The sequence below is a fragment of the Gallus gallus genome, chromosome 24, assembly GCF_016699485.2.
Source record: "Gallus gallus isolate bGalGal1 chromosome 24, bGalGal1.mat.broiler.GRCg7b, whole genome shotgun sequence".
Classification (NCBI taxonomy): Eukaryota; Metazoa; Chordata; class Aves; order Galliformes; family Phasianidae; genus Gallus; species Gallus gallus.
Window position 1 is genome coordinate 6,283,212 of NC_052555.1, and position 25,356 is coordinate 6,308,567.

At 44.6% G+C, this 25,356-nt stretch overlaps 1 protein-coding gene across 3 annotated transcripts; it reads left to right on the forward strand.

Annotated features, from left to right (window-relative positions):
* The first annotated feature begins 29 nt into the window (after positions 1–29).
* On the forward strand, positions 30–25,356 carry ALG9 (ALG9, alpha-1,2-mannosyltransferase). 3 transcript variants are annotated; one of them, XM_046903824.1, is made up of 15 exons: positions 30–138; positions 804–942; positions 1,612–1,746; positions 2,484–2,554; positions 3,145–3,233; positions 4,091–4,226; positions 4,322–4,409; positions 4,554–4,659; positions 7,957–8,079; positions 10,235–10,389; positions 11,957–12,086; positions 12,810–12,957; positions 13,273–13,402; positions 18,888–19,018; positions 24,897–25,356. In XM_046903824.1, the coding sequence occupies exons 1-15, from the start codon at positions 101–103 to the stop codon at positions 25,018–25,020; spliced, it is 1,743 nt and encodes a 580-aa protein (XP_046759780.1). In that variant the 5' UTR covers positions 30–100; the 3' UTR covers positions 25,021–25,356. The 3 variants fall into 3 exon arrangements, with proteins under 3 accessions (XP_046759780.1, XP_046759779.1, XP_024999023.2); XM_046903823.1 differs by having other exon boundaries at positions 86–363; XM_025143255.3 differs by lacking the exon at positions 30–138 and adding an exon at positions 263–476.

Sequence of the window (25,356 nt, forward strand, 5' to 3'; positions counted from 1 at the left end):
CCATGGCCGGGGGTGGCACTGGGTGGGCTCTGAGGTCTCCTCCAACCTGAGCCATTCAGTGATGACACTGTGATATAACAGTGTTGTGCTACAGACAGCTATGGTGGATGCAGTTCCTGCTGGAGAGCTGCACTACAGGCAGGCATCGCACGGCGCAGCTCCCGCCCGCTCCCCCTCGCGCGGCCGACCGACGCTCCGGCTGTACCCGCGGAGCAGCCCCCACCCCCGGCAGCCAACGCAGGCGGAGCGCGGCCGTGCCCACACCCGGCATGGCGGCCGTGGCTTCGGCGGCGCTCCCGTCGCGTCCGCTGGAGGAAGCGAAAGGCCGGGCGGCTGCCCGGAGTCGGCATGGCGGCCAAAGGGGTCCGGCAGCGGACGCGGGCAGGAGGAGGAGGAGGAGGAGGAGGAGGAGGGGGCGGAGGGGAGGTGGCTCGTTCGCGGCCGGAGGCGGCGGGCGCGGAGGAGACTCGGGCGGAGTAGGTGTCGGTGTGAGGGGAGCGGGGCTGCGGGACGCGCTGTGCCCGGCGCAGCTGGGCGGGAGGGAGGCGGTGAGGGGCTGCGGGTGGAGCGGGAAGCGGCCGGGCCGGAGCCGGCGGTCCGACGGGAGGAGGGCGGTGCGGAAGGCGGGGGATGTCCTCGGGGAGGGACGTGTTCAGAAATACTGCGGCTTCTCGAGCCCTTGTGTGCTTTAAGGGACTTTCTGCGTGCAGGCCCCTGTCAGATCTTTGCCCAGTCGAGCATGGGCGGTTTTGCTCGTGTTACCGCGTCTTTGCAATGTGTCTTTTGTGTGTTCTCTGCACCAGGCCATCCGGGAGCAAGGCAGGGCAAGTGTGGGCCCCTGAAGGATCCACGGCCTTCAAGTGTCTCATCTCGGCCAGGTTCTGCGCTGCGCTTCTCAGCAACATCTCTGACTGCGATGAGACCTTCAACTACTGGGAGCCGGTGGGTGGCTGCCGCTCTTGCAGCGCTCCACAGCTTCACAGAACAGCTCAGGTTGGAGAGGAGCTCAAAGCCCACCCAGCGCCACCCCCGGCCATGGGCAGGGCTGCCCCCCACCAGCTCAGGCTGCCCAGGGCCCCATCCCACCTGGCCTTGAGTGCCTGCAGGGATGGGGCACCCACAGCTCTCTGGGCAGCAGTGCCAGCGCCTCACCGCCCTCTGAGGAAAGGATTGCTTCCCCACATTTAACCCACATCTCCACTCTTGTAGTTTAAAGCCATTCCCCCTTGTCCTATCACTATCAGACTCTGTACACAGTCGCTCCCCATCCTGCCTGTAAGCTCCCTCCAAGTACTGGCAGGCTGCAATGAGGTCTCCCTTCAGCCTTCTCTTCTCCAAGCTGAACAAGCCCAACTCCCTCAGCCTGGCTTCACAGCAGAGGTGCTGCAGCCCTCTGAGCATCCTCGTGCCCTCCTCTGGACCCGCTCCAGCAGTTTGCATCCCTCCTGTCCTGGAGGCCCCAGGCCTGGGCACAGCACTGCAGGTGGGGTATTTCCAGTCTGGATCTGGCCTGCACAAATGCAGACATTCTTACACTCTTTTGTTAAACTGTGTATTCAAACTGTCTGTGGTGTGAGGCACTTTATAAATATATGTTAATTTCCATTTTAGACACACTACCTCATTTATGGGAAGGGGTTTCAGACATGGGAGTACTCTCCAGCCTATGCCATCCGCTCTTATGCGTACCTGTGGCTTCATGCCCTACCAGCCTTGTTCCACGCTAGAGTCCTGCAGACTAACAAGGTAAATCAGATGCATCAGAATTGCTTTTGTGATGAATAAATGCGCCATTAGTTTGTAGTACACAGCTGCTTTGTTTGTTGTCAGAACTAAGAAACAAGATAGTGTTTTTATAAATGTTAAGTCTGCAAATGCTAACCTCTCTGTAAGGATTTGCAAGGGTTTGTGAGGCAGTGTGAGAAGAACCAAGGAACAGTGAGCGGGCAGTTGTAGGGAAGCTCTGCCAGGCTCTGGTTTGGCTGAGGAATTGTCCCAACAGGACAGGTGTTTCCTGGCCACTTTGAGTGTAGTTACTTGGTAGCCGTGGGCTCTCACTGGCCACTGTGAGCTGTCACTGTTGTCCCTTTATCTTAGCAGCTCTGGTTGTTTTCTACTCCAGCTATCAGTGACTGTTTTGATTTTTTTTTTCCCCCCTAGGAAACTATAAAATAAAATAATATTTTGCAGGATAGAATAAAAATAATTCAGGAATGTTTTAAAAAACAACAATAAGAACAACAAAAAACAAATCAGTGGGCTGTGTTCGGTTTGCTTTCTTTGTTGTGAAGGACGTTAGCCTTTTGTTGCCGAGAGCTTTAGCCATCCTTTGGTGCAGGATCTGGACCTTTAGGAAGAGGTTCATTCACTGCTTCTGGAGTTGCTCCATCTTGTTAGAACCTGTGCTGTATGGACTTGCTTGTTAGCAGTAGGCGCGTAAGCTTCGTTGCAAACCTCGTTCTCACTCTGAGTACATCTCCTAGGTTCTTATCTTCTACTTCCTACGATGCTTCCTGGCATTCCTGAGCTGTGTTTGTGAACTCTACTTTTATAAGTGAGTATTAGAATCTTTCTGCTGTGAATATTTTGGAGCAATGTGGGTAGCATACTGTTATCACCAGAGGAAGTATGCCCTGAAGCTGATGTATAAATGTGCAAATCAGATTACTTCACAGTGAAACTTCAGAATACATATTTGCAAGGTAACTTAATGAAATACTGCTGAACATACAGTTACCTTGTCTAAGCTGAGTTTTTACTTTTGCCTGCTTCCTCTTTGTTGCACCATGTTTCTGTTGGCAATGGTTTGGTTTAAAGAATGTGAGCAGGGGCTTTTTGCACAGTGAGGAGTTCTGATCGGTGTGAATCTTAGACTGATGATGATACAGTTTAATCCTGAAACTTTTTGAGTGGAATTTACACCGGTAGAAGCCAAGTTCTGCACTTAGTGTAGCTTAGGAAGATGTAAAATATAAGGCCAGAAGCAGACTTCAGAATGCTTTTGGTGTCTGAGTAATGAGAGTCACTCACCTTAAAGCTCTTGGGATGCTCTGTGGATTGTTTGTGGCTTTGCATGCATTAACTACTATTATTTCATGTACTGGGATTATTTTTGTGGTTTCAAATTCTCTTTTGCTTCCTTAGGGCTGTGTGCAAGAAGTTTGGACTACATGTGAGTCGTCTGATGTTGGCTTTCTTAGTACTCAGCACGGGGATGTTTTGTTCATCGGCAGGTGAGTTTACATAGCAGTGACACCAGCAATGACTGTGTCCATAAAAACCAAAGGTATTTTAAGAGAATTTCTATTGTTCTGTATGCAGTGGTCCAAGATATTTAAAGGGGTATTGGCATGCCTTTCTTGAACATGTTCTAATCCAAGGAGGATTTTGTCTTTTTCATCCAAGGAGGGGCTTTGTCTTTTTGTACTTTGGCACTGTCACCTGTCTGTGTCCCATCCTCTGGCTGGCTGTACCCATTTGTCAACCCAGCTACTGCAAGGCTGATAAAGCACCTGCTGTGAATATTGAGTGAGGTGTGAAGACAGGCTTTGAGGAAAGGCTTGTTCTATTGTGCACATGCAGAAACCGAAATGGAAATATCACAGCTTATGAGTACTAGTATTTCCCCTTTTGTCTTTTATTTTTTCAATGGTGAATGGCGAAATGACACTGCAGGAACAGTGTAAGAAGTCCTCAGTTTCTTTGTGCTTCACTCACTTTTCACCAGTCTATACCCAGTTGTTTCAGAGACTGTGCCATGTCAGGTCACATTTCCTGCTGCTGCTTGAGCAGATATTTTCCATTTTCTTTCTCAGTCTAGCAGAATATAGAAGGTAAAGCAGGTGTTGCAGGTGGTGTTCCACTGCAGCCTTGGGTGCTGTTAACAGGTAACCAACCACTGCTGGGTGCCGCTGAGTATTTCTGGCCTTGGCAGAACTGGAGTCCTCTCTGAAATGTGAATTTGCAATATAGCATCCCACCTCCAGTGGAGCGAAGGAAGTGTTATTGGCCTTATTTTATATCATGTAGTTATGCATCATGGGAAAGCTGTGCTAAGTCCGTTCTTTTTTTTTTTTTTTTTGTATTGCAGCTTTCCTCCCAAGCAGTTTCTGCATGTATACCACGGTAATTGCCATGACTGGTTGGTATATGGACAAGACCTCTGTAGCAGTGCTAGGCATAGCTGCTGGAGCACTAGTGGGCTGGCCCTTCAGTGCAGCTCTTGGGTAAGGAGAGGAGAAGCCAGGAACTTGGCACTTTGATGTTTCTTGCCTGTCTGGGAATGATAATCTCCACTTGATGCTTGTTGTCTCCGTTTCAGGCTTCCTATTGCCTTTGACTTGTTAATACTGAAGCAGAGGTGGAAAAGCTTCTTAAACTGGTGTGTGGTATCGTTGATCCTTTTTCTGGTAAGTCCCTGTAACAATACAGAGATGGAGTGGATTTGGTTTACAATAGAAGGAGCAAGTTCAGTTAACAAAATCACTCACAGCTGTTGGATGATCCAGCTAAAAGCTTCTGGCACTCTGCAAATAACAGATGCTTTCTTTCAGGTGCCCCTCGTAGTTGTGGACAGCTATTACTATGGGAAGCTGGTAGTTGCACCTCTCAACATTGTTTTATACAACGTCTTCACCTCCCACGGGCCTGATCTCTATGGTGAGTTTAAGAGAAGATGTGGGAGGTGATAGTTTTCTTGCTGCTGTCAAGGGACAGTTTATACACGAGGTTTTGATGGCTGATCTTTTTCTGATGCACTCAAAAGACATCCTGCGAGCTCTGAAGGGCTGCAGTTCCAGTGCTTTTGCCACAGGATGTCTCTCTCGAGCTGGAATTTGACAAGGTGCTGTCGAATATCTCGAGCTGGTTCTCTGTGCTGTAAATTAAGCAGCCTTTGTTCACTTTGAAGCCCTATCGCCATCGTGAGATGTCTCAACAACACAATATCACAGCAAAGTGCTTTTAATAGCAAATTTGTCTGGATGTAACACAAGTGTAGTAGGCACCAGCGTGTGTGTGTATTTGTCAGCTTTAATCCAGTTCTTGGCTACTATTGTTCTTCACAGTCAGGCTGCAGAACCTTGGGAGGGTAGATTGCAGTGCAAAACCCATAGTTCCTTCAGTTCATATCAGGTTCCTAATGTGCTTCCATGCTGTAGGGTTACCATAAAAGTATCTTTGAGACTCTGGAGAAGAAGGAAAGGGTAATAATTCCACCTGCTGGAATTGTGCTGCATTTCGGCTAATTTGACTCACAGAGGCAACACCTGATCTCCCCATTTCTTGTGGATGAATGAATTGAGGAGAAAACAATCGTCCTGAAGACTGATAAGTAATGATAACCACACTTAGGCTCCTCCTGCCGTCTTTCTAGAAGCTCTTTAAAGAAAGAGCTTTCAAGATACTCCCCTATACGCTTTAAAAAGCTTATAGATACTCCCTTCTCTTTCTATTTTTTTTCCATAAGCAGTGTAAAAACTACCTACGCTTTACAGGGGAAAAGCTGCTGCTTCGTTTAAGCTTATGAATGGAGACAGAGCTAAAGGCAGTATTAATGTTTCATTTTGTACAGTTTTATGTTAGCAAAAAGTGAGAATTGATGCAGAAGGCCATTTCAGACAGTGTATAGTTAGACATGGAAATGACTGCTGTGAGAAATAACTAAGCTGGTGACCTCAATAGAATTCCTGAAGGTCTTAGAAATAATTGATGAATGTCAAGGAGCATTGGAGTTGTCATCAATGATATCTAATCAGTAGGCAACTCATCTCCCTCTCAGGACTCTCCTGGTATTGGCCCTTTGGAAAACTGAATGGCCTAGGTCAGGTCTGAACCTTGGTGGCAGTGCCATGGTGCTCGTTTGAGAGTTGCTGCTGCACCGAGTAATTCACACTATGTACTTCTAGAGATGGAGAGTTGGAGTGTTACATTTCTAGCAGGGTTTCAGAGAGGCAAGTAGAGACTTTGGGGCGCTCAGGGCACAGGTTCTCTGCAGCATCTGTCATATTTTTTGGAGGTATTCTTGGAAGGGTTTGTCAGTGGTTGGTAGTGAGGCTTTCTCTGACGGTGCCCTGCAGGCCATATTCAGTGGTTTGTTTGAGGGGCTGTTTTGGGTGGTGCTGAATGGTGACTTGTTTCTTGTACTGGGACACAATGTGGCAGCAGCTGCTTTGCTGTGGTCCTTCCTCTCTGCAGGAAGGTTCTGAAGTCTGTTACTGTGAATTTTCTGTAATGAAAAATTCAGGCCTGGCCTTTGGGTTTTGTAATGGGCCTGTGCCTGACATTTTCCACACTGGTGCATGAGTTGTTTCCAGCAGCCTCCAGGGACCAGTCTGTTCTGAAGTGTTTTATTCGCTGTGACATTCGTCTGACATCCTCAGGCTAGTAAAAGATTCTGCTTGAAATGCAATGTGGCCAGGACAACGTGAGTTTGGAACTTCAGAATGCTTCATTGCAAGGGAAGATGAAAGGCCTTGTGAGTGCCAGTGCCTTGTGGGTTTGCAACTGGGATTTCCCAGCTTTGATGTGATGGGAATAATTAACCTACAATATATTCAGTGGAAGCATCACAGTATTTTTTTTTTTTTTTTTGGTTTGCACAAAGACTTGAGTCCTAGAGAAAAGGCTGTGTTTTTTTTTTTTTTTTTTTATTTTCTTCAGCAGTGTTCTCCTTGTGGACTAATATCTCATATTCAGACTCTCACATGCTGAGGATTGTACTGTTGATGGACTGAAAAGAGTAATGAGGCACATGGAGGGAGAGAGAAGATGAGCTAATAATTCACTCCCTTAAGGATCTCTGCTTCCCTAAACCTGAACTTTTAACTGCTGTTTGCTTTCAGTACTAACAGCTGCATGTTTTGTATATCTCAGTTGCTTGGAATTTGCTGTAGTAACTCCAGCTGCATGTTTCTGACATTAATAGAGCATCTTCTTATCATGTTAACAGTAGGAGCTGCAGAGGATTGTGGCTTTTTCTTGCTGCTTTTCAGTTGTCTGATTAAGTGCAACACAGACCCTTCTCTAAGTTGCTGTAAGTGCAGGAAATTGCTGTGGCATGTGACTCCTGTCACAACAGTGCAGTGATCTAAGCACCCTCCTGTCACTCACTGACTGGTTGAGCTAATCACACTGCAAAAGTGGCAAGTGTGTGGAGAGGGCCCAGCACTCCTTGTCCAGGATTTTAAGCATCATGAATTAAGAGTCCAACTAAATGATAGTTAGATGAGAATTTCTGTCAGTCCTTCAAAACTTCCAACTATTATCCAACCGTGTAGTATTAGGCGGCAGAGTTGGCTTGTTCCTGTTAAAAAGTACATTTAAAAACCAATCAAAGCAGGGAAACCTAAAAAAGTTTTGCTGCTGAGGAGGTAACAGAGCTAGCATCTGGATGAACTTTAGTGACAGTCTTTGCTGGGGTGAAGTGTGAATGTGAACTCTTGTTCCTCTTACTCCATTTTCTGTTCCTGCTGACATGGTGTATATATACATCAAAGCTCCAGAGTGATAATCATCTATTAACATTGTGTGGTTTTGTGTTGTATCTTTTACTTCTCTACAATTAGAATGAATTTGGAGTAGAATTTCCTGATTTCAAAAGCTTCAGCCTCTTTTCTTGCTTTGGAGGCTTTCTTAGAGCAGGGGTGAGTTCTGTGTTGCAGAACCTGTTTGTTGCTGGGCAACGCTGACTGTTAAGGTGGCTTGTGATACATGAGCAACACATGTGATGTTGACTGTGACCCAGTGGAAAAAAAAGAGAAAAGTCATTCATGACAAAGAAAACAGTTATCTTTTGTGCACACCTTTTCCATTCTTTGGTTTCAATATACCTGCTGTGCAGAGAACTGCTGTCTGCTGCTGGGTATCTTCCTTGTGTCAGGCAGAGAAGGAATGAAGTTGCTATGACATCCAGATCTCATGCATCCTTGTGCTTAAAAACTCTTTCTCTTCTTTCAGGTACAGAACCCTGGTCCTTCTATTTCATCAATGGCTTTCTGAATTTCAACGTGGCATTTATTTTGGCACTGCTTGTGCTACCACTGACTTGTCTCATGGAGAATCTGCTTCAGAAATTTCATGGTGAGTGCGGGATGGATATGAGAGCTGAGAACAGACAGTCTTATTAGTTGTATGGGAACTGTTGAATCATGGCCTGAACCTCTGATTGACCACCTGAGGCGAGCGCTGAGTCAGCTGCGGGAGTTGTTGCAGTTGCCTCCACCTGTGCAACCAGAAGGGGTGGAGCCTGGCTGCACCTCTCCTAAACCCCATTTAAGGGCTGACTTTCACGGAGGAAGGATCTCACTCTGGAGATCTCTTCTCTTGGAGCCCTTTTGGTGAGCCCAGGACACGGGTAAGCTTCCTATTCATCACTGATTATTCCTTTTCAAACGTGATAGTTTTCTTATATCTGTATATTTATTTGCTGTACATTAGTAAAGGGAGAATTTGCCAAAGAGCAGCTTTCCTTTATTGGAAGTGAAACCAGGATCAGGGAAAGTCTCTGGAATGAGAGAAAAATTCCTGGAGCTCGTTACTTGGTTTAGTATTGGCCCCACAATGAAATTACTGTGTAGAAAGAAGAGGCAGTGAGATGTATCTGCTTTTGTGCTGTCTACAAAAGGGCAGGAATGTGCTTTTCCTGTTTAAGGATGGCTATTGTGTTCTCTGTCTTCACCTCAAGAATAATACTGTGTTGTCAATGCTAAATTATTCATACCCAAAATAAGCTTAACAAGTTCTACAGTACACAGTCTTCAGCCGGGCATGCAAATGCATTAGCAATAGCCCTGTCAGAAATCTTAAGGGGGGAAGAAACTACATGCCTGTTGCTGCTTCTCTTATTTGCAGCTGGAGATTGCAGTCTTTCCTGCACACTTCTTCAGAAACTATTGTTTTTTATTAGTGCCATAATGATTACTGTAATAGTTGGGGAGAGCGGAGTTGTTTCTAGCTTTTCGTTGTTGGTGCTGAGCCTGCCAAGTGGCATTCCTGCTGCCTATGTTGGGATTGAGCTTGGGCTCTGTGTGTTGTGAATAGGTACTCTCTACTGAGCCCTGGCAAGTAGTCTTGCTACTGTCTGCACTGGGAAGTATTCCCTCAGGCATGGATATATTGAGGGTAGAGAAAGGAGGAACTAGATTATCCCCTACTTCATACTGGACTTTCTCATAAGTAAAATAATGTCAGTTGGAATACATGTTGTCTGGCAAATGACTATATAAGGAGAGATGTGTTGAAAGCATGAATTTTCCCTTGCCATTTTCCAGAGGAGGACTCATTAAGTGTCAGCTGAGGCCTCTGGTTTTTAATCAGCCCAGTTGGGGGTCTGCTCTCTTTTTTTTTTTTACTGAATACAAGAAACAGTAAATCATAATCTTTGCTGATAATGTATGCTAATGGCTATTTGCAAATATATGTTCTTTGGATGTGACTGACAGGCTGTCAGAAACCAGTAGGAGCTCAGCAGGAGATCCTGTAAATGCAAGATTTCCTGCTGTTCGCTTGTGTCCTTGCTTTTAACAGCAGGAGCCACTCTGCTGAGTGCTTTGTTCTTGTTGTCTGTGGAAAAACTGTTAGCTTAATTGTTTCTCTCTGCTGCTGGTAGTAGCAAAGAAGAAGAAAAGGGATTGAAAATTGTTAGGTGCTATGGGACCCCTCCTCAGCGTGACTAAAATTCAGGATAAATTTTGTTATTTTTAAATCTGTTATTTCCTCCATTGAGCAGAACGTACCTGAGAGACCTCTCATGCTGTTATTTTTGTAGTGAAGGTAAGAGGGTTGTGGCAACACCAGAGGCGAAATAGCCATCTAAAAGCAAAGGTCAGATCCACAGGAGATTCATTCTGATCTTTGCATGCATAGTATAATGCACAGCAGGAATTGCAAAATTTCTGCCTGCCTGCCTGCCTGGACGTGTCAGTTCTTGGTGGGTTTTGTCACTTATGTGGATTCAGTAACCCATTCATTCATCTCTGCATTTGTCTTCAAGAGTCTGTTGACAGTGTTATGGGAAGGTATGATAGTTGTCTGAGCAGAATTCCGTGCAGACTGGACGTGTTACCTAAATTTTAGCTGCTCAGAACATAACGTGTTTGTCTGAAGGCTGTGAGTTGCTTCTGAAGAATGGGCTTTTGAATACAGGATGTGATAATGCACCCGATGGGTATATGCAAGAGGAAGAGTAGTGTAAACATGTGATGTTGCTAATCTGTTGAGTGCTTGTTTCTTTCAGTTCAGAATCTGGGCCGTCCCTACTGGCTGACACTAGCTCCTGTGTACATTTGGATCATAATTTTCTTCAGCCAGCCGCACAAAGAAGAGAGGTTTCTCTTTCCCATCTATCCTCTCATATGTCTCTGCAGTGCTGTAGCTCTGTCTGCTCTTCAGGTAGGTTTCTGGAATATGGGTTTTATTGTTTTGCTACGAGCTCGTAGCTTTAGGGAGCTAAGTGCTACCTCCCTTTTAAACACTGTTTCCAAAGACTTGGGAATATTTGTAGAGTATGTGTGATTGTGACACAATCTGTAATGATTACATAGTTCAGGACTGTCTCATGCGTAATTATTGGTCACTTTTAATCTGCGAACTAATTTTCATTTTTGGACCATGTTTCACAGATAGGTCTTAAGACTCTGGAAGCAAAATGCATTAATACTGAACTGTGTAATGCTGATTTTTTTTTTTTAACAACATAAACCATAGTCTTCCTGTATAGTTTGACTGAGAGTATGTCAAAATCTGTTAGCCCTCTGTAAATTGTTATTATAACAGCAAAAATATTTGGGATTTCCCTCTCTGGATACCATACTGAATGATCTAATAATCTTAGCCTCCAATGCAGACTTCATAATAGTCTGACTGGATTATTAAAATCCCTGTCTGGGATTATGTCGAGTGATAAACAGTTGAAAATATTTCCTTAACTGATTATTTCGTTATGAATTTGAGTTCTTCTGTTTTCCAGGGGAATTGCTAGAGATGAGCTCTTATGATGTTGTGGTGCTGACATAACATCCAAGAGATGGCACAGTGATTAGTAACTTGCTTATAGTAGTCTCACTGATTTGAAAAAGTAATCTTGTTTAGGCATAAGGAAATTGTTTTGGGCATTGGAAGAACCAAAAACTATGTTGAGTGAAAAGCAGGTGGGATGTTTCATAGAATAAAGCATTCTAAACTGATATCAGCCTTCCCAAAGCTCCAAATTATTTATCTCTCTTCTGTGGAAGAGGAGCAGGATTGCAGTTACTCATCCCTGTTAGAGCCTGTTGCAGCTGTTCTGCCTCATTCTGTTCCTGCTCTTGCCCTGAGCTTCCCTCACCCCCACAGCTGGTTGCTCTTCTGGCTCTTGATCTCTCCTCTCTTAACTCCTGCTTTGCACTGCTAGGCTGGAACTCCCCAGATGCATTTTGGTCCTTGTGTTTATTGCAGGATCAAGCTCTGTAATGTCAGCAGTTTTGTCTCTGAGAATTATCTTGTTTGGAATGTTCACCAGATGACAGCAGTTCAGGATGTTTGCCAAATACAGTCTTAGAAATCCCTAGTATGTATTTCTAGAATGAATATTTTAATGTACTGTTTGACATCCTTTTGTCATTAGGGTTGGTCAGTGCAGGCAAGTCCTGCAGGAAGTCTCTGGAAGGGCCGCTTGCTGATGGTTCACTTGGGAACAACCAAGCTAGAGCTCCAATAGAGGACACTTTACAGCTTGACTAGGGGCCTTCCTAGGGGGAACAGCTGAAAAATCTATAAATACCCTAGATTCATAGTTAAGAAACCTCACTGAACCGTGTAAGTTTATGTGTATTTCTTATGTGTTAGAATGAAAAATGCTGACACAGACCAAAGACCTGGTGGGAGATGTAGGCGGTGCTTTAAGGTCCATTGAAAACCCATTTTGATAAAATTGCTCAAACTCTGAAATGTTTATATGCTTTTTTTTTCCTTTCCTCAGAAGTGTTATCACTTCATATTCCAGCGCTATCGCCTGGAACACTACACAGTCTCCTCCAACTGGTTGGCACTGAGCACCGTCTTTCTCTTTGGCCTTTTGTCATTGTCACGCTCTGTGGCCTTATTCAGAGGTTAGTATTTTACCATTGTTCAGGGTTTTCCTGGGTCTTGGTCTTGGCAAGTCAGAAGGCCAGCCAAAGTCATGCCATCATCGTAACTAGATGAGCACAGTAAGAATAAGGAAATCTGAAAGCTTGGATGTTATTGCAGGGAGAGGAATGGTGTCCTCATACATATGTGTACATGTATGTACACACATGTATGGTGTGTATATGTGTGTGTCACTAGAATTGTACCAGTTAAAAATTTTCTGACCTTCAGCCAGTACAATTATAATGATACAGTGTGCACCCAGACAAATGTTTAGGCAGGGACTTGAAACTTGCAGGCATACAATCTGACTTAAACTAACATTTTCCCATTAAAAACTTGTCATTAGGTTCATGTGTCCTTAATGGAGATGCATTAAGGACCGTACCTAAGTGCTTTCCTAAATCGCAGCTGTGTAGTATGTTTCTACCTCACTGAAGTTAGGCAACATCAGTACATTTTGCTTGATACTAGCCACTGACAGTCAGGACAGGAGAATGTGAGGAAAAGTTTTATAGTACAAGCACCCTTTATAGGATAGGGAACACTGGATTCCAGTTACTTCTTAGTACAGACAAATTATTATATTCAGTACATAACCAGCTTAAAAATATAACTGAACTTTTACTTGTAGTGTTTTAAAAGAAGTCATGCAAATATTGTCTATTTCTTTAGCTTCATTTACAAACTTCTGCCTCCCATAGGCTACCATGGGCCTCTGGACCTGTACCCAGAATTTCACAGGATTGCTATGGACCCAAGTATTCACACTGTGCCGGAAGGGAGGCCAGTTAATGTCTGCGTGGGGAAGGAATGGCACAGATTCCCAAGTAGCTTTCTGCTGCCAGACAAGTGAGTTGTGTAACGTGAAAGTTATGATTTGATGTTGATCCATAAGGAGGGTCATTTTGCACAAGTATTTTGGGAGTAACCTTCAAAATCTTGCATCTCTGACAACAGCATATCCAAAACAAAAGATTTACAAGTTTGGTGTGAACAGATTGTTGGTCACAACTTCGTGACAGTTTTGCAGTGTGATTGCTTATCTAGAAGAGCTGTATGTCCTCGGGAATGAAATTCCCTTTGTTATGCTTCTGTTTGTTTCTGTACAAAATGTTACTGCCTCCTGCAGTTTCCTGCTGGGATTTCTGACACTGTTCTCTGCAGTTGGCAGCTCCAGTTCATCCTGTCAGAATTCAGGGGCCAGTTACCCAAACCATTTGCCAAGGGACCAATGGCCACGCGGATCATTCCCACAGACATGAACGACCAAAACAAGGAAGAGCCATCTCGATATGTGAGGATTACATTCTTGTTTTACATTCCTCACCTTACTGTGCCGTTCATATTAATGCAGTGCCTAGAATGTGGTTGGGTTTCCCCATTTTGTGCCCTATGCGCAGTACAGATACAAATCAAAAATGGGCTCTCTGCAGCACTTGGAAATTTCCTGATTGATTTGAGTCTGGTTTCTGTTTGCACTTCATCTTCTTATTTTCCATTTGAAGAGGGGGGAAAAAAAAAAAAAGAAAAGATGAAGGTAATTCCTAGTTACTGGAGTTTTGAGTTCACTACAGTTTTACTGTGGTCACAGGAAAGTGAAGTGACTTAGTTTGAAATTCCCAATGGAAGATATTTGTCACTGAACAGAGATTGGAATTTTCCTTTGTACTTTCTTTTAAAATATGAATATATTTGACATATTTGCGACAGAGGAAGAGGATCTTAATTTGGGAATCAGTGAAACAATTGTGCCAGTGATTTCTATGGGAAGCTGTTAATGTACACTGGGATATTACTGACTTGTTTTCATATTACCCAAACAAAAATAGTTTATGCTTACAAATATTTTTAAATTTTTGTCTGCTAATTTCTTCAAAATTATTTAGCAGATTAAATCTTAGAAGTGAATATTCTTTGTGGTACAGATATTTAGTCATCCCTTGGGGTGACCGGGGGACTGCCTGTATACATCTGGTCTTTTCTTCATCCCCTCTCAGAACCTCAGAGGATGGATTTGATATTTGGAGAGGGAGGTGACTGTCCACCTCTACTTAGCTCTTGTGAGACCCCATCTGGAGTACTGCATCCAGGCCTAGGGCCCCCAGCACAAGACAGATGTGGAACTCTTTGAACAGGTCCAGAGGAGAGCCACTAAGATGATCAGAGAGCTGGAGCACCTCTCCTATGGGGAAAGGTTGAGGGAACTGGTCTTGTTTAGCTTGGAGAAGAGAAGACTCTGGGGAGACCTCATTGTGGCCTTCTGGTACTTGAAGGAAGCATATAAACAGGAGGAGGAATGGCTGTTTACGAGGGTGGATAGCGATAGGACAAGAGGGATTGTTTTTTAAACTGAAACAGGAGGTTTAGGTTGGATATTAGGAGAAAGTTTTTCACTCAAAGGGTGGTGAAACACTGGAACAGGTTGCCCAAGGAGGTTGTGGATGCCCCATCCCTGGAGGCATTCAAGGCCAGGCTAGATGTGGCTCTGGGCAGCCTGGTCTGGTGGTTGGCAACCCTGCACATAGCAGGGTGTTGACACTGGGTGATCACTTGTCCTTTTCAACCCAGGCCATTCTATGATTCTGTGATATCCTATCAGTACATTAGGAGCACTCCTGTAATGGATCAGGTCTCTCCTTTACATGAGCAGTGTATCCTTGTTGAGGACAGTGGACATGCACTTTTTTTATGTGGCTCATTACTTTGGCCAGTTAAAAATTGCATGAACACTTGTGGTTTCCTCAGAGTAGTGGATGGAAGGCAGCACTATAACACAGGAGCAAACCACATGGGTAGAAATCTGCTGAGTGAAAGCTCTCTTATTTTGGGATTTGTTAGGTAGTTAATGGAAATGAAAAGAGGCAAATTCCCACCTGAGAAAAGTACTCTGCTACACTGCATTTAATTTAGGAAATCTTCAACTGTGGCATATTTATAGTGTAGACAGCTGGCTGGCACATACCCTGTTACTCATGGAATGAGAGACGCTTTTGTTTCATGGTTGTTTCTTAATATCATCCTTTGCTATTTCTCATGCAAGCAAAAGGGCCTGGAACATGTTCAGAAATTAGCTACTTCATTTGAAATTTAAACAGGGTTTTAAAACTTTTGCTTCTGAGTTGTTAATAACAGGAGGAACAGGCTCTTTCCTCAAGGACTGCAGGCATATCCAGATTAAAAAAAAAAAAAAGTCAACAGGAACTCCAAGGGACCATCCTAGCAAATGTATCTAAATAGCATGTGTTTGTTGGCCCTTTAAAGCGAAGAAAGAAAACACCACAACAGTTCAGAAGGATGGTCTGAGCCATGGACAGCTTAGAACCAATTAATGTCTGCAGAAGTGAGACTGATTTCAGTGTTTCACCTGTGAGCATCTGTTACTGTTCTGCTTGAAGACTGAGGAGCAAATCTTCAGTCTTCTCCCTGTTGCTGGTAATGTGACCAAACCTAGCTCTCCATCACTTAGTTGCATCAAATAAAAAGACTGGAAGGAGGAAAAGGAAAGAAGAACTGAAAGGAGTAGGATGTAATTAGCAATTCAGCTCTGTTCACTATGACTGATTTTCTGCAGAGAAACACTTCGAGATCTGTACACCGCTAAAATCTTGTGTAAATCCTCAAATAAATGTGTAGTTGTGTTGGCCCTCTGGCCAGGATGAATGTTATTAGCTTCAGTGTGACTTGTAAGAGAACACTGTGTTCTGCATGAAGTGGTAGAAATGGAAACCTTTCTATGTGGCAGGTAATTCATAAGCATTGGAGGTGCAGCATTTGGAGTAAAAGAAGTGAGATGGGTCTTAGTTCTCAAAGCATTACTTTTGTTTCTCCAAGAGATTCTATGTAACGTATGTGGGAGGGGGGAAAAAAAGAGAACAACAGCAACAAAAATCTTGGTTAGTGGTTTGGGTGCCCTTGCTAATGTTCAGAACCTCTCCCAGGGCCTGGAATGTTTTTCTGAAGAAATGAATGCAGCGTTCTCATTAGCTGAGTTTCCCATGGTGTAATTTCATTTACTGCCCAGTTATGATGCCATGGAGCCATCTGGTGGCAAAAAAAAATCTACTTTTATTTTGGGCAGTCAGGAAATCAGTCTTTCGTCTCTCCCTTGTGTTTCACAGGGATGAAACATCAATGTGGCTAATGAGGCTGTTGTTAGTGTGCAATTGTTTATTGACCAGGAATTACAGACTATCTTCTGTTTCACTTAACCTGAGTAAAGATTCTGCTTGGGTCATTTTCTGTATCTGAATGTATGTATTCTAGCTCTGTGATGCCTCCTGATCAGTGGAGGACACAGCCTATAGTTACCAGGTTGTTCTGTATTCCACTGGTGGCTTTTTTTCAGAAACTTCAAACCACTATGTTTTAATGTACAATGCTCAATGGCATACCAGTGGCAGAATGGGAATTGTTAGTCCCTTTGGTATGTGGGAGCACTGGCATGTTGCAAGGAGGGTTAGCAGGCCAGGAAGACCAGAATAAGCATCCAAGAGTTCTGGGCATCCTCAGTTGGCAGAAAGAAACACTAGGGATGGGACATGTTGCCAGTGTTGCCAGCAGGAACAGGGAAGTAATTGTCACCCTGTACTCAGCACTGGTGAGGCCGCACCTCGAGTATTGTGTCCAGTTTTGGGCCCCTCACTGTAAGAAAGACATCAAGGCCCTGGAACGTGTCCAGAGGAGGGCAACAAAGCTGGTGAGGGGTCTGGAGCACAGGCCTTATGAGGAGCGGCTGAAGGAGCTGGGATTGTTCAGTCTGGAGAAGAGGAGGCTCAGGGGAGACCTTATTGCTCTCTATAACTACCTGCAGGGAGGTTGTAGTGAGCTGGGGGTTGGCCTCTTCTCTCGTGTGATGGTGATAGAACTAGAGGGAATGGCTTCAAACTGCACCTGGGAAGGTTCAGGCTGGATGTTAGGAAATACTCCTTCACTGAAAGGGTGGTCCGGTACTGGAATGGGCTGCCCAGAGAGGTGGTGGAGTCACTGACCCTGGAGGTGTTCAAGGATCGTTTGGACGTTGTGTTGAGGGACATGGTTTAGTGAGAACTATTGGTGATGGGTGGATGGTTGGACTGGGTGATCTCGTGGGTCTTTTCCAGCCTTGGTGATTCTATGACATCCAGGTTGGGCAGATTTGGGGGGGAATGACTGCCTCTGAGGTCACTGCTGTGAGCTCTTGCCAGAAGGATCAGTCTGTGTGCCAAATGTGAGAATGAGTGACCGTTGGTTTACAAAGCCTAGTGCCAGCAAAATACACAAGTACAGAGGCAATAAGTGCTAGGAGTTGCTTTGCTCCAGCAGCTGAGTCATAATGCCACCAGAAGCTCAGCCTTGCTGCTGCAGCTGTGAGAGTCTTCATTCACTGTTGCATTGCAACTGTACAGCCACCCTGATACCATGTAAACATGGCCTCAGGCTTGAGAGTTCTTAATTCACTTTTGAAAATGAGTTATGGTGTCACTTAGAGCCAATTAGTTGTTCAAGTGGAGGAGGATATGAGCCTTTACTCACATATACCTGTCTTATTCTCTAGATCTTTTGTGCTTATTGCAGTGGTTTCTGTACAATGCAGCCCTGTGCTGAACTGCCTTGTACAAAACTTAGCCTACATCTCATGCTTATTGTTAAAAGGGAGTTTGTCCTGATAGGAGCTCAAATCTTCTCTATATCCGATAGTTGATATTTGTCTCAGCAGCTCACGTGTATGTCTGCAGGAAAACCTGGAAGGAGTGAGGAAAACAGGGGCAGGAGGAGGGAGCTGTTGCCTAGAAGAGACAGTGCTGTGTATGACTGAACAGTATTCGCTGCTCATACCCAAGGGCACTATTCCCCCACTGGGAGGGAACAGATTGTATGATGCGAGGACACTAAGGATACTGCCCACAGCTCACTTAATGGGGAGGTCACGCACGCATAAATCACTGATGATACTGCTACCTTGAACACATTTTCATGATTTAACCAAGTGTTACCAAACATTTTGGTCAGGGCAAAGCAGTTAATTGCGTCATAGGCAGCTGATAAAGGCATGACTACGCTGATAGCAAGTGCGTGTGGCCTGAGAGGTGCAGTGTGATGTCCATCTGCTGCAAGAGAGATGGCGGGGGTCACCAGTGCTACAGACTGGGTTATTCCTGCACAAGCCCAGTATGATTTGCACCAGATAACATGCTTGCTGTGCTGGGACTGCTTGCTTTCCATGATTTGGTCAGTACCTCGGGACTTGTGGCGTTAACTAGTTACGGAGTTTGTCTAATCATTTATTGGGTTTGTTTTCCTTGTTCGTGGTGTAAAACAAGTAGGAATGGGTAAAAACTGAGACAAAAAGAAAGGATTCAGTTTAGACACCAGGAAACCTTTCCAACAATAAAAATAATGATGTCTTTTGTCTGGGGAGCTCGTTGAGTCAGCATTATGAGAAGTCTTTAAGAGTTTGTTAGACAACCTCAAGTCGAACACCAGCAGAATTGCTTCTACTGCCTCAAACTCCCCCTCTGTGACTTGGTGGTTCCTCAGTAATGTATCTAGCAGTGGTACTTCCTCATACAGGCAGCCCAGGCTTCTCCTCCTGTGGTAGCAGGAGTGAGAGCTTTTATTCCTCAATAAAAGTTTTACTTGAAGACGCCCAAATCTTTTACCACAAAGTATTTCTCACGTTGCTAGAAATTTAAACCCATTCTCATAGGTATGTAATAGCTTGTATGAATAAAAATGCCTGTATGAATACATGCAATCAGGAGCCTACAGGAAATAAACAGCAGGAGTCTTTCTTTTTACAGATCGACATTTCCAAATGCCACTATCTAGTGGACTTGGATACAGCAGCTGAAACCCCAAGGGAGCCAAGATACTCCTCCAACAAAGAGGATTGGGTAACCATTGCCTACAAGCCATTCCTAGATGCTTCCAGGTATGGTTTTTTGTTTGAAATTAGTGAGAGACTGACAGATCTGTGAACTAATTTTGTTCAATAATCTGATTACAACAGCTGTGCACAGGAAAGAAAGATACACTGGCAAATGCCAGCTTGAAATCCAGTTTCCTGTAAAGGTTGCTTGCTGGCTACAGTGGAACCTTTGTCAAACTTGTATGTGCAGTGTTAATTACCTAGGTTGCTTTAGAGTGTGAAGCAAGCCAGGAAGAGGGGGGAACAAGGATTATTTTTAAAAGGGGTACTTCCTTAGTGCTTCTTGCTGATGTAATGTTTCTTCTTTTCCTTTCTAAAGAAGTACGGTGTACATAATCTTTTCCCAGCAGACTTTTGAATCTGCAGCCTTGTTTCAGCCAAATTTGATAGACAGATGTAAATCAGTCTCAGAGTGAACTCGTAGATGTTTTATGAAAGCTGGCAGATGAAGAAAGGAGGGTGGCCACAGTGAGTGCAAGTGACCAAGGTGACACCTTTATTAGACACTGGAGAGCTCCTGTAGCAGACCTCTGTCAGAATCAGCTCTTTGTTAGTTCTGTTGCTCACTGATTAACTGTTTGTGTATTTGACAAGGACAAGGAATTATTTTGCGAAGCAGGGGTTGAAATTGCCATCCTCCAGGCTAACTGTGGAATTCAATTTGTCAAACTGGGAGTATTTCTAATACATTCCTACAAAGGCAGAAACTCTCAGCTCTTTGGGGATGGGTTTTTAGCCATTTAAAGCTTTGGCCATGCAGCTGTCCTCTCAGCGTGGACAGCACAAGGTTCAGTGCCCTCTGGTATTCTATATGAGACATTATTACTTCCTCTAATAGATCACCGCAAGGAGCAGGGCTGGTGAAAGCAGTTAGACAGTGAGAAATAGTGATGATATGCTTTTCTCAGGGTTTACTCTCATGTTCCTGGCTTGCTGACGTGAATGAGTTTCCTTGACGTGGTTTTTTGTTTGCCTAAAGACCTGCTGTTGTGTAAGAGCAGGACTTCAGGAGAGGAGAATGAGATGGCCAATGACTCTCATTAATGAGGCAACAGAAGCGTCTGCACAAGAGTATTGCAGAGGACTCCTTTTGCAGTGCCCGCACCCCCCAAATGTCTGAAGCTCTGTGCATTTCTGCTTAAAAAGTACATTCAGGTGTTTCTGCAATGCTGCCTAGGATCAGCACAAGGAGATAACTCCTTGGAGAGAAGCGTATAGCTTGGTACTGACGTGAGTCTTTGTCATTCTTCCCTGCTGTAATGCTGTTTCCATGAGTTGTTCTATGAAAATCTTCTTCCTTTCTTCCTCTTCTTTTAAATTCCTCTTCTTATTAGGGAAAATTTATAAAATTAAATAATTGCCCTATTTACAGCCAAACACCAGCACACTGCCAAGCATAAATATCTGGCTGGCTGCTCAGAATGTGGCTGAATCTGCAGGTTAGAGGGGGTGTTCAGCTCTGTGTTTCTGGGGGAAATGCTGTCTGAATGCTTCTTAATAGTAACTTGTTTCCACTGCTTTGCTTGGAAATTTGTACGATCATTTTTATTTGAGTAACAGGTTGGGCTCTTGTAGCAAAAGTAGAATCTCACTGTGCGGCAGCAGCTTGCTTCAAGGAGTCTCAGATGCTCAAACTGCAGAGCATTCTGACTGAAAAAGCAATGAGATGAAAGGGCAGAAAGCATGTCAGGTGCTGGAAATTGGTGAGCTGGAAGGATCCCAGAGCTAGCGGGTCTGTGAGGAGAGGTCTTCCCTGAGTGTGATGTGAAGGTTTGAGGGCAGGGTCAGTGGACGTGCATCAGGAGCTTCATGCAATGAACCAGGCTGTGTGTGTTTCTGAGTGTGTGCTTCCCCCTACCAGCTCAGTGAATTGATGCAGTTCTTAACAGTGGCACCTGCTTCCCTCCAGTGAGTAGAGAGTGCCCCTTGCTACCTAGGAAGTGAGTGTAAAAGCACTGTGAAAATGCAGCAGTTTTTGATGAAAGGGAGGAGGGAATAGAAGAGTTACTTCAAACTGAGCTGTGAGGGAAGCAGCCAGGGGAGATTTCAGGTCTGCAGCTCAGTGGCTGCAGAGCAGGGAGCATTTAAAAACAAAACAAAAATCCTTGCAGATCTTGTTCTTTTGAAAATAAATGATCCCAGCGGTTCCATTTGCTCCTGCTGAACTGGAGGCTTCTGGAACTCACTGTGAGTCTCACATTGATGTTGGCAAAGTGTAAATGTCAGCTGGCTCTGAAAAATGGTGCTGTTAATTGAATTAGACAGCACTCCAAGCTGCAATTATGCTCCTCAGGAAGCTGCTTTGTCCAGGTCCATTTAATTCTGTATTGGCTGAGCACTCCAGTTCTGGCACAGACGAGGGGGAATAGCTGACAGCTCCCTGCTGAGGAGTACATATTCCAGCTCTTCAGGTTGAGCTGTCTGCTCACTCTGAACACTTGTGTTCTCACCCTTAAGATTTTCCATCACAAAAAAAGAAATATATATATATATTCTTAGTGTAAGATTAATGATGCAGTCACCTTGTGCTAGAATATCATTACCCTGGTTTGATAGGTGGCCTTCTCATTCCCCTCAGCGATGTTTACCTTATTTCGTGAAATGGTTTCCCTGCTTTTGTTTCATAAGTAGCTAGAGCACTCGTCTGGGGCACAGTTGGTACAAAATGTAACGTGTAGAGATTCTCGGAGAGCTTTGGTCATGAGCTTCTGGTGTATGCCCGTGTCCTGAAGGTGTGAGGTCTGACCCATGTGCCAGATGTTGAGCTTCCTCCTGTCTGTTCTTTCTGCCATTCCCTTCTCTTCTTCCTTGTCAAGCTTCATTCTAAATTGTTTGAAGTGAGAAGTTCAAGTTGCAAGACACAGTTAGGAAGAATTCCCCCCACCCTCGCATGTTTCCAACTGTTTCCACTCCGTGTCAGTCTTTGCATTTGGGAAGGGTGACACGAACATCTTCACTTTATCCTTGCTTCCACTGCTGTTAGTAGAACAGGGCTGTTGAGAATGCCAACAGGTAATTTGCAGAAGTCTGCAAATTCTGGTCCCAGTTCTGCCGGGCCTACTGGCTGCAGTGCACCTCTGTCCCAACTGGAAACCGCTCTGGGTGATGCAGCTGTTCTTCCTCTAGAAGCAAACAACCTGACACTGCCATCTTTAGAGCAGTCCAAGACCTGGGCAGAATTTGTCTTGCTCTGACCTGGAGCCAGCCTTTCTGCAGTGGAGTTTCGTGTAGCTTGGAGTGACTGTGGAGTTCATCATGTTACCAGCACGTTGCTTATGAGCAATGTGCTGATTAAGGTTACACACTCACGATCTCCTGGGGCCAAATTTGGAGGGAAATGCAAATAGAACATTATGTATGTTAACGGTCAGCTTCACCCCTTCCGTGTGCTATCTGTTGTCTGAGCCTGATGAAGTGAGCTGCCAGGAGGTCAAGATTTGACTGACTTCGGAGTTGTCTCATGGCTTCTTGAGCTGCAGAAGCATCATCAGCTGTGAACTTCTTACTAGAAGCAAGGCTTCCAGGGCTCTGCTCCTTTGTTACCAGCAGCAGAGAGCTCTGCCTTGCCTTTGTCCATGCTGGAGTCTTTTTTTATTGAGAAAGTTGTTGCTTAGCATGCACAAAGGCTGAGCTTATTGCTGTAGTATGATATGTTGGTGCTATCACTTGCCCTGCCATTTTCAGAGATTCTTATTTTTATATTTGAGATGTGACTTTCTCATCATATCAACATCATAATGCAGGTAAGACATCACCAGACTTTTCCTGTTGGTTGTCTACTCCCAGTTGCAGGAGATCAGGAGCTGCTTGTTCTCAGATGCATTACAGCATGGATGATCCAACCTTTTCAGTTGCCCGGAGAGCACTGAGTGAAGAATTGCTTTGGGCCACGTATATGTAGGTCACTCCAAAAGTAATGCCTCCTATTTATTTCCATGGAAGTGACAACAGATACAGCAATACCATTTGATAGAGGAAGTACACAACTACAAAGTGCTATTTTTCAACATAATCACTGCCATTAGCTGTGCATACTTGTCAGCAATGCAAAAACCTGCACCGGCATAGGTGACCCACTTTCACCACTGCTGAAATGCACCACCCACCCCTCACTGTGCTAACGTATACTATTTGGTCTTCAGAAAGCTTCAGCAAAAACCGATGAATGTCAGTAGGCACCATTTTTCTGCATGGAGAAATTCAATGGCACATCTCTGTTTCATTCCCACTTCTGTGTCAGACACCACTGTGCCCCTTTGCTGCCATCTGTCACGCAGCAACAGCACGGAATGGGATATTGGTGGGAAGGTTCCACTTCTACTGCCATACTACCACCACCACCCACTTCTGATATCATGGGCTGACATAAAACAGGAGGCATTACTTTTGGAGCAACTCTCATAAAGTTTATAATATAGTTCATGTATATAAGTAACAATTTATTTTAATGTGTAATACTTTTTAGTAAAACATGAAGAAGAGCAATGAAGCCATCAAATTAGTGGAATCCGTGACCTTGTTGTTGTGAAGCTAACACATCAGTGTGATTTGGTGGCAGTGGCTGCAGCTCTCACTGAGGTCTCGTGGTGTTGGTCGGAGATTTGTGATGAAATTTTGCTCTTTCTGTGCTTCATCCTTCAACGTGGTTGTTCACAAGTGTATGTGCTGCCAAAAAGTGATGGCGTGAATAAGGTGTGATTGTGAAGTGAGGGATGTCTCTCTGAGAAGAGAGGGCTCATAGAAGTCTGGTAGAGAGACACGATCAGATCTTTGAGTTCTTCTTGAAACATTCTCAGATTCCTTTATTAGAACAGAAGGCATAGCTGTGTATTTTTTCACTGCTCACAGGACTGTGTTTAGCCAGTGCATCACAGTGCACACCTCTATTGGCCAGCACTGCTATGTGCCTTCCCTGTGCCCTGGGTTCAGTGCACGCAGTGCCCATCACAGAGCGCTGTGTGGCTGCTGGGAGCAATGGGTTCCCCGGGGCTGGGCCATGTGTGGGCTGGGGGTTGAATGGCTGTGCCTGCATTACAGCATGGCTGAAAACCCTGGGAGCCTCCTGGGAGATGTAGCTCACAGTGGCAGTTTCTGCCATTTCTTTGTAGTTTTTGAAAGATATCCAGTACTGCCTTACAATAAGCAGGCAAAATACGATTGATCTTCTGAAAGATTGAATTGAATTGGAAGGCCAGAATCTTGTCTGTGTAACCAGCCAAGCGGTGTGAATTAAAATGGCCAACCAAGTACTGGCAGCCTCCAGCAAACTGCCGTGTAGGCTTTAGGGCATTGCATCCCTCTTGAATGCAATACCCTCAACAGAAGATCAGCAAAAGAGCAAAACTCCGTAATTCCAGTGCCCATCAAAGTTTGTCTGCCCTTCAGGCACTAGTGGAAGAGTAGGTGATCAGAAAGATTGGCTAGAGAAGAGGCAATGCCAGGAGTTGAACACAGCCTTGCTAGCTTTCACCTTCAGGACGTGCCCCGATGAGTGGGAGACCTGCCTAGCTGTATGATGCTGAAGGCCCTCAGGGCTGTACTGTCTGCTCTCTGGAACCTGATATCCTGGAGCTAAGCTTCTTTTGATAAATACCCTTCTTTTGATAAATACCTAACCCTAACATCCCACTGGAATGGTTAGCAGGCAGGCTGAAGAATGGGGCAAGCTGATGCCCTCGAATTGGTGATGCTGGCACAAGCCAGCTTTGGTCCCACAGGCAAGAAGAAAAAGGGACTGGGCTTTGTATGCTTGTTCCACTGGCATTCCTTGCATCACTGACTCACCAGCACAGATCTTTTGCAAACGTTCTTTTGTGTTGCTTTGAACATATTAGCTAATGAATACTTTAAGGATGATTTATCTTTTCCTTTCTGGTTTCAGGTCCTCAAAGCTGCTGCGTGCATTCTACGTCCCTGTCCTCTCAGAAAGGTACACACAGTATGCAAACTACACTATTCTGAAATCTCGGAGGTTGAAGCAAACCAAGAGAAAAATGGGAGGCTAGCAACACACCTGGGTAACAAAACCAACTGACACTCTGGGACGGCTGCCTAAGCCGCCTTCAGTTTCCTTTCTGAAATGTTGTGCTTGTAAGATCCACTAATAAAGATTTCCATGAAGTGATTTCACTCTGCAAGCTTCCTGCTGTAAGAGGGATACATCATCTGCTTTCAGTTCTCGGAGCCAGGTGTCTGCTCTGCCTGCACAGAACCTATTGGTTTGGAACCAGCTGGAACATCCAGCACCACCTACAAACATATTATCTTTGCTGTTCTCTGTGTTTACGCCTATTATACCAGAGAAGAGAAAAATGGAAAATAAAAAGAAATTACAATATCAA

What these genes read in the sequence shown, in the direction of transcription:
- ALG9 (XM_046903823.1), top strand. Translation starts at nt 101, where the DNA reads ATGGTGGATGCAGTTCCTGCTGGAGAGCTGCACTACAGGCAGGCATCG. An exon ending in CCTTCAACTACTGGGAGCCG is followed by an intron (nt 943 to 1,611) that starts GTGGGTGGCTGC and finishes TTTCCATTTTAG; the next exon opens with ACACACTACCTCATTTATGG. An exon ending in TAGCTCTGTCTGCTCTTCAG is followed by an intron (nt 10,390 to 11,956) that starts GTAGGTTTCTGG and finishes TCCTTTCCTCAG; the next exon opens with AAGTGTTATCACTTCATATT.